Genomic DNA, 10,574 nt, shown 5'->3' with positions numbered 1-10,574 from the left:
GCCAAAGCTACCTTAATCTTTGAAAATAAAAACACTCAGAAAAATCTCTTCCTTTACGTACAGGTTAAAAAAATGGTTTAACAATAATTTGTCTGCTTATATAACTTATATATGTACGTACTAGGGAAAACAAAAGTCATCTCCTTTTCTAAAGAAAGCAAACTAGTTCTGCCTGTAGCTCTAAAAGCGACACAATTCATCATGCATCCACCAGCCCAAGCAACATTCAGCCCTCTGGCTGTTTTACCTTTACTAGATGTGGTGCATCTTGCCTGTTTAGTTGATAATGCGGTAACTGGTCCCTACAGGCAATCCACGAATGTTTTAACACTTGCTCTGCTGTATACCGCTGATGTGGATCTACGTGAAGCATATGTGATAACAAGTCCTAGATACAAATGAAAAACACACATATTATTCAGTGAAAATAATCCTATACAGATTTTAAAGCATTAATTATGGCAGCAATGAAGAATGTACCCGATGTGGCAGGGATTACACAATGCCAACACACACACACAAATCAGCAGATAAATTGGAGCATTCTGTGCCTTGACACCGCAGAAGCCTGAAAACAATGTGTTGTACTATTAAATAAGTTTAACAGAGCAAGCCTTTATTGTAAAGAAACTTACTGTTGTTTGTGTGTTTCATATTTCAGTTTGTTTATTACTAAAATAATCTTTAAAAGACTAGAAATCTTACTAAAATTTAGCAGACAGATTTTATGGAAGAAAGCTATTATTTGCAAGCATCTCTCCTCACTCATCTACATATGTGAGGTCTGCTGACTATATTACAACTGAATTCACATACAGCGATATACTATCAAAGCATTTTCCCTTCAGGCACCTATATAAAGCGTAAAGCCAACGGAAACGGACACTTGTTTTTGCCTGTTTAAAAGCATTAGCAATAAGCTACTAATTACAACATTGGCCAAAAGAAGAGCTGGGTGGGAAGGGCACAGAACAGAGACAGGAATAGCTTGAAAGAAAACAAAATATGAACAAGCTGACAGAATGTTCCCTTTGTTTTAGGTACAAAATGTTAAGCATGCTCAAATATACAGAAGTGAATTACTCGTGCTAAGACAGCACCAGTCAACAAGTACTCTGAATCACTCCTACTGAAATGAACAAATAGTGCAGTTCCAAAGGATCAGGAGAAGATTTAATAATAATAATGCCATGCTTTATAAAAGGTAACACTGGTGACTAAGATACCTACAGACCAAGCCAACATCAAGCCCAGAGAACACAGACAGCACGATGAGAGATGTAGTCTTTAAATAAAAAGCACAGCTGCATAATCAAACTGATCAAGATTTTTGGCAAGATATCCTGATATATTTGGTTGTTCAAGTACTAGTTTAATTGCTGAAAGTTCTAACCAAGACAAAAGAGCTGATGACTTCAACATTGAACAGCATTTAAGAAATTGCACTACAAAAAAATTAACCTATTAATGCAAGACTGGTTAGCTACTAGACCTAACAGACAACTGTAAAAAGTCATCCTTTCATTTAAGGAATCCCACAAACATCTCATTTTGGTCCAATAAAAACAAGGAATAAAAAAAAAAAAATACTGATGATTAGAAAAGTCTATTTGGGATCTATCTGATTTAAAATCCTTATCAGTGACCTGGGGGAAGCAAGACAGTGCACTCTTGCCAGGTTGGCAGTGGGGCACCAAACTGGAGACATGGGGAAAGAGCTAACGAGTTCAAGGGCAGAGCAGCCATCCAGAGGGACCTAGGCAGGACGGAGTAATGGGCTAACCAGCGCCACACAAAACTGAGCAAGGACAAATGCAGAGTCCTGCCCTTGGAAAGGAAGAAGTTGTTGCCGAGGTACAGAGTGGGGACTGACTGGGAACTGGTTTTGCTTAGAAGGACTGGGAGGTTTTGGTAGACAGCAAATTGAACCAGTGTGACCTGGCAATCCAAGAAGGCCGACATTCCTTCAGTCAGCATTGCCAAAGGAATAGAGACAGAGGACAAAGTACAAGAAGAAATGCTCTGGCTTGAAATTAAAAGCTTCTTCCTCATTACAGTAGCCAAGCATTGGAAAAAGGCTGCCCAGGCAAGTTGTTCAGTCTCCACCCTTGGAGGTTTCCAAAATCAGACTGAATAAAGCCCTGGGCTACCTGGTCAGATCTCACAGCTGACCCTGCTTTGAACTGAAGACCAGACTAGATGACCTTCACTGCAACAAAGTTTGCAAGTAATAATAGCAGACTACTGTGTTACATTAGCCTATTTTATAAAGTTCAGTAGAAGTTCATTTGAATTCTACAATAACAAAAAAAAACCCAACACAATCACACCTTTGCTGCATCTGAAACAGTGTCCCAGTTGCCTCCACTTAAAGAGAATTTTCCACTGCCTATCCGTACCAGGATCTCCTCTGGAGTATCATTAGGACCATTGGCAAATGGAGTATAGCTGTTGAAAGAAAAAACACAACATACCTTGTTACAGGTAAAGAAGCTGCAAGAAATTGGCAGAATCATTCCGAGCAGATATCCCACTGCTGACAGAAACACACTATACGCTAGTAAGTACTTCTTACATTAGCATTTCATCTTTGAGATTATATTACTTTCTTTTCCTCATAATTGTGGTTAATCAAGGATAATAAATGTGAAATGCAGGCTAAAAAATATGTCAAGTTAATATCTTAATAATGCATTCTAATCAGTGCAGACTCTCAAGTTAAATAGCAGTGATTCATAAACACCAGTTGTGCTGGATTACCAGAGCATGTGAAGTAATCCAAACCTGGACCAGTACCCTAACAGAATGGCCCAATAAAGCTGGGGTAATACGGTGTTCAGGGTATGTGCATTTAATTACACAACAAGCAGAGTGTTCAGGGTATGTGCATTTAATTACACAATAACCACAATGTACACACATCTATCATTTGGGGAAAACCTACAAGAAAATTTTCATGGTAATCTTTTACTTAAGTGAGTTTGGGAGGCTTAAACCACAAGATCATTGGTTTTTGAGGCTTGTAACAGCTTACAGCGTTCCCTGTAAATCTAGCTTATTTTCTAGAAATGCTACTGCAATGAACTTGAAAGAAACTAAATTGGCAAAAAAACTGACCTGAGTCACTTAAATATACCTTTTAACAATGTCAAGAGTATTAATGAGGTTCTGGCATCTCTTAAAATCACAGGCTAGTACCATATTGTTTTAAGTATAAAACCTAAATCTTACTCCAATTAAGTAGTTACATCATAACACTCCTTAGATTTCAAATTAGCTTGCAAACAATAATAATTAAGCTCAATGCATTCTATCTTACTACTTTGAAAGCTCTGCACAGAAAAAAGATCAACCAGAATCATCAACAGAGGTTTAGGAAATATCCCAGCCACTTAGTTCTAGTCTTTCAGCTGATGAGCTGAAGAGGAACAAAATAGGAAGACAGGAATTCATACTGGACCATTCCTCCTCCAAGCATTTACTTACAGCTTCTTGTTCCACTTCAGTGTCTTTGTCATTCTGCATTCAAATCAATGAGGTAATTATCTTCCAATTTTAATAAAAGCATGGATTCATGCAGCATGCTGGAATTTTAGGTAAACAAAAAAAAAAGCTAAGAAATATTTCTCACCCTGCCAACATTGTGTAAAGAAGAACACCCAAACTCCATATGTCACAAGCAGCATCATATCCCTGTCTCATGAGAACCTATAAAACAGAGAGTGTTAAAGACTTTTCATATATAAAAAACCACCCCAAACCAATACCAGGGGTAAGGTAGGGTAAGTCAATCCCAGGATAAATTCAGAGGCTTGATTATTTATTTTTCAATATACAGGTTACAGTAACAATCAACAATATTTCTTGTTCCCAAACTATTACCTCTTAAGATTCTCCACAGGCTTACATCTTATTCTAGAGGGTGGATTCTGCTATTTTTAAAGCAGGTTTATTATAAACATATGCACCAGTGTTTAGAAAGTATGTATAATTATATTTAAGGAAAACTAGCAGAATTTTTTTTTCTTTGAAGCACCACCAAAAAGTTTAAGTACTTGATGCATCAAAAACAGCACAGAGAAAACACATGGCAGCTGAAGATACCTCTGGTGCCACAAAGTTTGCAGTGTAGCACGGAGTTAGAAGTAGCCCATTTTCTCCTCGAAGTTGTTTTGCAAATCCAAAATCACAAATCCTGATAGAATCAGCATTATTGGAATCATCCGTATATAAAATATTACTAGGTTTAAGGTCTCGATGCACTACCTTTAAACAAAGAAATTTAAAAATCTAATTTAGAACTTGCATGTACAATGGTTTGTACATAATTTGCAATTCATAAAAACTATTCTCTAGATTTATACCTATTAGCAGTTATACACAATTATATGACTTTTAAGTAACAAATAACTCTAGTTCAAGTAACCTCGTAAAAAGAGCCTACTGGTTCATAATGCAACTGGAACTAACATAACCATTTGCCAACAAGCATAAGAGAACAAATATCTCCTGTTCCATAAACTGTTAAGGTAAGGTTGAAAGGACTTGCCAGAATAACAGGATGAGTTGTTTACACTGTTCATTCTCTGTCATAAAATACTTGGAAACCTCCTTCCCTTCTGCCATAAAAACAAGCCAACCAAAGCACGTAACACAAGGCATTTGTTAATTTTAAGAAGTGTGAAACAAGCTACGTCATAGAAGAAATTACTCACTCCTTGGCAGTGCAGGTAGTCCACAGTCTTCGTTATAGTGTATAATACAGCACTAGCCTCTCGTTCCGAAAAGAACTTCTGTCTGAGAATCCGATCAAGCAGCTCTCCTCCTTTCATCAGTTCGGTGACCAGGTATATGAATCTACCATCATCATACACCTGATGAGAAGTTTCACAAGTGCATATGTATATAAGCACACACACGTATTGAAAAAGATAAACTATAACTATACATCCTGATAAATGCGAGAACTACAGACTAGCTTGTTCACGTGTTCACATATGAACATAAAGCACAAACAACAGCAGGGATTGAAAAATTTAATTCTGCAATTCAAGACATGTAAAGCATGAAGTATAAGAAAGCTTATGTGTCATTCTGCAAGATGTGGAAGTAATCAATTGTTATTTCATGACTCAGAATTTTTTTTTCAGTCTAGGAACTTCTGTTGTAAGGGGAGACTAGCCCTACCACTCTCACTTGCTCTTCTCCTCCACAGACAATTCTTAGCTGCTGGCACTTTGCATATACAGAACAATATGCAAATGCTTTTTCAGATTCGGATTACCAAAACACTAGCTACTCATTTGAAACAAAAGGAACAAAGACATTTCTAACCTTTACATCATTTCTCACTTCAAGTTCACTAAACAGCATGTAGAAAAAATATCAGAACAAAGTCATGCTTTGAAATACTCACTTTACTATATGTACTGCTTTCCTAATAAACTTTACTATGTAGAACAAATTTAATAAATCCCAATAAACTTCTACATCTATATTTATTTATTGACTACTGTGTAATAAAAGGTAGCAGAGAAAAAGAGGTACATACATCCTTTAAAGTAATAATATTTGGGTGTTGTCCATAACGCATGAGAATCTCTATTTCTTCTGAGGGATCCCTCTTACTTTTATCAATTATCTGCAAAATACAGCAACAGGAAGAACAACTTGGCAAAACAAAGTCTATTCATAAAGAAATTTTTTTCTGTATTTATATTCTCACTTCAGCAACAGAATAACAAAAGTCTAAAGTATATTACTTCTTACTAATCATGACTAATTCATCTTCCAGCTTCACATCCCACTATTTATTCATTTCTTGCTCGATCCTTGCTGCCAGTTAAACCTGTATCATTAATGCAGTCCATTCTGCTCCAACGGACAAGGAAATGCACTGGACTGTCTGAAGCATCACTACTTCCCTGCAGCCCAGTTCCAGCCTTGTGGATCTTATTTTATTTCAGGTGTGCTCATCATCAGACTATTTTAGGGCTTCAAGATTGTAATTGCAAAGCCAGTTCTTCAAGGCCATAACTCTACCCACAAAAAGAAGAGCTACAGAAGCCAATACAAAATTTAAACAAATGAAGAAAACACTTGTTTTCATTTCTCACAGCATATAAACAGCTACAGTAACTGGAAAATTCATGCAGTTAAGTTTACAAGTCTACCACACAATAATTTCAGAATTGTCACCGTAAAATTTATTCAAAGTACCTTTACAGCAAACTCCATATTTGTAGCTATGTGTATACATCGCTTGCAAACAGAGTAGGAACCAACACCAATATCTTCCTTCAGTTCGTATACATCGGTGAACTGTGCACTGCTTCCATGAAGTTGCTATAAGAAAAAAAAAAAAAAAAAACACACACATACAAGCTGTCATCTAAAGAAACAAGACACCCTTTGCCATAATAGTTTCCAACAGCAAAAGTTTATTCTGCTTGCCTATGCTTTCTCTCTTTTGAATTCTGCCTCTGGAAAAACAGCAACTTGCTTTTTAAAATTTAAAAATATCCCATGGAAGCATTTTAATAACGCACATTTTATAATCGTCTCCCCAGCCAAATAAGAAGAGACTGTAAACACTAAATATTAGTCAGTCTTTGGCACATCAAAGAGATTCCCAAAAAATAAAATGTTACCTGTACTATTGGTAGTATATTGGTAAGTGGTGATATTTTATGGTCTTCTACAGTAGTAGTTGCAACAAAACTAAATCCTTTGAAGAGCTGATGTGCGTTCGCGCTAGGTGGGACTCCTGGAGAATCTAGTGGCATACACACTTGATTAGCATGGCTCAATCCTAGCAAGGCTATTTTTTCTAACATTCAGGAGAGGTATGTTGGAAGAAACATGTTGAGGGAAGGGAAGTAAACAAGAGCAACGCTAGAGGTTGAATAAGGCTTCTGGTCAGTTATCTGGCTTCTCTTATTTTAATAACACACAAAGCAAGTATTCCTGGGTTTTATCTAAAACTGAAAAACACTGCAGGAACTAATGTTTGAATACATGTTTTTAGGAAGAAGTTTAATGAAGCACAACACTACCTATGAAAAAGAAATAAAGATCGTAATCTCATGTTCAAGGACTGCGTCCCAAAGGAGAGTGCCCACAGATTTTGCTACTTCAGTGGTATTTGTACTGCTGGCAAGGCAGAAGTGAGGCAATACAAGAATATTCAATTATAATACTACTGAATAATTAGAACCAATTTTTCTTCAGATTATATTATGTGCACCTCTGAACTGTTTGAAATTTAACAGTAAGCACAGCCTGATAATTCTGTGTAGCCTATCAGAACCACAGACGCTCTCCAAACAATCATGACAAGTGGTTTTAAAAGTTGCATGCAGCAGTAAAGTAGAAAATTCACAAAAGAAAGCCTGAAGTGAGACCTTTGAATGACCATTTTCTCAAGAGTGAAGTCAAATCCAGCATAGGTAGTGAGTGGAACAACTCAATGGAAAAAAATATTGTAATGCTAGTTTTAAGATTTAATTTTAATAATGACAATAATGAATAGGCTCAATAAAGTTACTTGAAACAAGTCATCTTCAGTGGAATGCTGTTCTTAAAAATTATCCCTGCTGGAATCAAATTTAGTTTACTTTTAGTATTAAACACTTCCCCCCCAAACACTGCATGTCTGACTTTAAACCATAACTAAAAACCTTAATTCAGTTGTTAATATTTCTCTTTTTTTTTGTTGGTGAATCAAAGTTTAGCAGAATGTTTCAAAGAACAGGAACCCATTGAGGAAAATAAGCTCCTTGTTGTAACATTAATTTGACCCCTCTTGTCCCACGAGCCTCACCAATTTATAACAATGTATATTTACCTTTTGGTGTTTTTGCTGTGAATTCTGGATCAAAACAAAAGGTATCTTCTGGCTTTCCAGAAGCAGGTTTAAATGGGGGTTGAATTTCTCTTCTGAACAGTTTCTGGAGTAGAAGGACAAAAGTAATTTAATTAAGAGTGAATGAACTTCCACAGGTGCTGTAATATTCCCAACCTAAAGGGAAAGCAACTCAAACGTTACTGTTGTATTAAAACAGTTTTCTGAAAGAGTGAATAATATATAGCAAGTAGAAAAGTCAAACATTACAGAAAAACTGAGTTACTTTAATGTACTTTGGATCTGAAATGCTATGGGAAATCTTATCAAACAATATACAGCTCTTTTCCCTTGTTCTTCTGAACCTGACTCATCTACACTTTTAAAACTACAACAGCTGGCTGCCACTTACCACTAGTTCATCTTTGGCTTATTCAGAAGAACACGGAACAGCCATTGTGCATCTTACCTTCTATCACCATCTCAGACCTGGTTCACTGCTATTTTTTCACCACCCTGAAAAAACCCACCCCAAAGGGAAGATACTGAATGCAGGCTTTACCTTGCTATTCTGGGTCCCAGACAAAGACCTCTCACGAGTGACAGGTATGTCCCTCTTCACAAGGAACTACCAATTCTCAAAGCTCTATTCCAGGTTTTTCCTAATCTAAACTGTGTTGGGGGAAGGAAGGGAAAGCATAACAACAGCTCCTCCTTGTTTTCCTCCTTTACTCAACACGCTTTAGAAAAACGTGTGGCCCAAATGGTCCCAAATCAGCATTAAGTCCCATGTACAGTTAAGGCAGAGAAAATTTCACTTCAAGTGATGCTGAAGCCTCATGCAAAGCTCAAGAAGTTCTGAGAACAATTTCTTAGCATTTCTCTCATCCTTTCAGACCTATGTTTTGCAGTTCTTTCCATTTAATCTTCCTGCACAAGAACAGGCAACATATTTCAATTAAAAATAAAAACAACACCAAGGAAGAGGGACTTGAATTGATCACAAAAAAATTATGAGACAAAGTATAGAAGTGGTCATCAACCACCATAGTGAAATAAATACAAAGCACTATCAAATTAAAAATAATACATAAAAAAAAAGAAAAAAAGAAATAGAACTGCAGATCTTTCAAACTCCCTTGCTGGTATTTATTTCAACATCAGTCCCTTAAAAAAAAAAAAAAAAAAGATAATCAAGCCATAACACAGCCTTCTCTTACGGAGTGTACTCACATAAAACAGTGAAGTTTTGCTGATACTGAAAACTCCACTTGCTAACCAGGACTCTATGATGGATGCTGCACAAACACAGCTAGAAAACCACCTTCTCAGAAGTAAATACAAGAAATAAAGAGAAGGATAATGACAACAGGCTTTAAAGACACAGTTGAGCACAGTATTGGCTAGCATCACAGGTAGTCTCATCAGCACAGCAACATCTTATTTATTGTGGCTGTCCTTTTGTAGGCATTATAGCAAAGGGGTGTTTTCAGAGCGGATTTATTTGATATAGAGCCTCTTGGTTGCGTGAATGTTTCTGGGAAATACATCTCAAAAAGCTTAGAGAACCACAGAGGAAAAGCATCAAGGTGCTTGTTAAAAATTTAAGCAATCAATCATGAACTTGTACAGATTTCTGATCATATCATAAGAGTCAATGCTTCAATTGTGAATGGAATACGACTGGAAAAAACAGGAATGTGCTGTGGCTAACTAGAGAGAAGTCGAAGAGCATTACAGTCACAGCAAGTTTTTGTGCCCTGCATGGAAGCACTAGATGGACACTAAAGAGAAGGACTCTTGCACACAGGGAACACCAGCATCCTCTCCCAGCTACAAACCCTCTAACAGACAATTTAAGGTTTAGAACGCCGCAACTCTTAATTATTTTAAAAGTAAATGCACAATTTTAATTAATATTCTCTATACCATAAATAATACAGCTCCAGATGCCAAGTAAGATTATAGTAGAAGCCAGAATGTAAGTCAGCAGTACTGCAGTGTTTATTGGTCCCTATTTAGATGCAAATACCTGTAACGCTACAATACACAGAAAAAGTAAAAACAGGTTTATCATTCAGATCATTTTGTACTTACATTCCAGTCAACAGTAGAAAAAAAAGGGTGTCTCTTGATCTCTTCAACTCCATCTGAACCAGCTCCTGAACAAAGAAAATACTGTATTTAAAACACTTTTGGGTAAAGTCTTTGAAGAAGATTGCACTAAAAATTAGTTCATTTCTAAAAAATTTGCATAGACATGGTTATTTGAGGGAACTGTAAATACAGACATATTCCAAGGATGTAAAATACTCAGTTAAGGAGTGTACACCTCAGAGAGGTAAACAGAGTACAAGAAGCCCATGAATACAGCCAGTCAATACTCTTTGTTCTGACACTGTCAAAGCTTTGGCTCACTACTAAGAGTCACTGGTCCAAGAAAGGAATCATTCATTAGCCAAACCTAGAATGTTGTGATCCAAGCTAACAAGAAACGGTATCTAAACTCAAATCTTACTGACCATGCAGAGCTTTAGTCTCTAGCACCTACTTTACATAATCTTTAAATAACCAACTCAACCCAACTACTTACATCCAAATAAATGAACCAACCTAATCTATTTGATGGGTTCCTTTTAAACAACATCCTCAGAAGACTTTGTGCTTCAGGGCTGAGGAACTGAGGCATTCCAAGTTTTGCTCTAAAGAAAAACAAAGAATAAGTAAGAGG

At 36.6% G+C, this 10,574-nt stretch overlaps 1 protein-coding gene across 4 annotated transcripts in view; it reads right to left on the bottom strand.

Moving 5' to 3' along the window:
* The window catches only part of RPS6KA6 (ribosomal protein S6 kinase A6), a 254,402-nt gene that overhangs the window by 218,589 nt on the left and 25,239 nt on the right, over window positions 1–10,574 (bottom strand). For 3 of the 4 annotated variants that reach the window (XM_086756085.1, XM_086756086.1, XM_086756087.1), the window contains 11 exons: window positions 10,457–10,545; window positions 9,941–10,005; window positions 7,847–7,949; window positions 6,651–6,775; window positions 6,220–6,345; window positions 5,552–5,641; window positions 4,716–4,874; window positions 4,105–4,266; window positions 3,632–3,708; window positions 2,331–2,448; window positions 248–388 (listed from right to left, as the gene is read on the bottom strand). In XM_086756085.1, coding sequence (XP_086612211.1) covers window positions 248–388; window positions 2,331–2,448; window positions 3,632–3,708; window positions 4,105–4,266; window positions 4,716–4,874; window positions 5,552–5,641; window positions 6,220–6,345; window positions 6,651–6,775; window positions 7,847–7,949; window positions 9,941–10,005; window positions 10,457–10,545 — 1,255 coding nt within the window. Of the gene's footprint in view, window positions 1–247; window positions 389–2,322; window positions 2,449–3,631; window positions 3,709–4,104; window positions 4,267–4,715; window positions 4,875–5,551; window positions 5,642–6,219; window positions 6,346–6,650; window positions 6,776–7,846; window positions 7,950–9,940; window positions 10,006–10,456; window positions 10,546–10,574 lie in introns of all 4 variants that reach the window. The other variant, XM_086756088.1, reaches the window with a different exon arrangement.

Source organism: Chlamydotis macqueenii, chromosome 11, assembly GCF_036417535.1.
Source record: "Chlamydotis macqueenii isolate bChlMac1 chromosome 11, bChlMac1.mat, whole genome shotgun sequence".
Taxonomy (NCBI): domain Eukaryota; kingdom Metazoa; phylum Chordata; class Aves; order Otidiformes; family Otididae; genus Chlamydotis; species Chlamydotis macqueenii.
The sequence above is the reverse complement of the archived record's forward strand: the minus strand, read 5'-3'. Positions and strand labels throughout refer to the sequence as shown.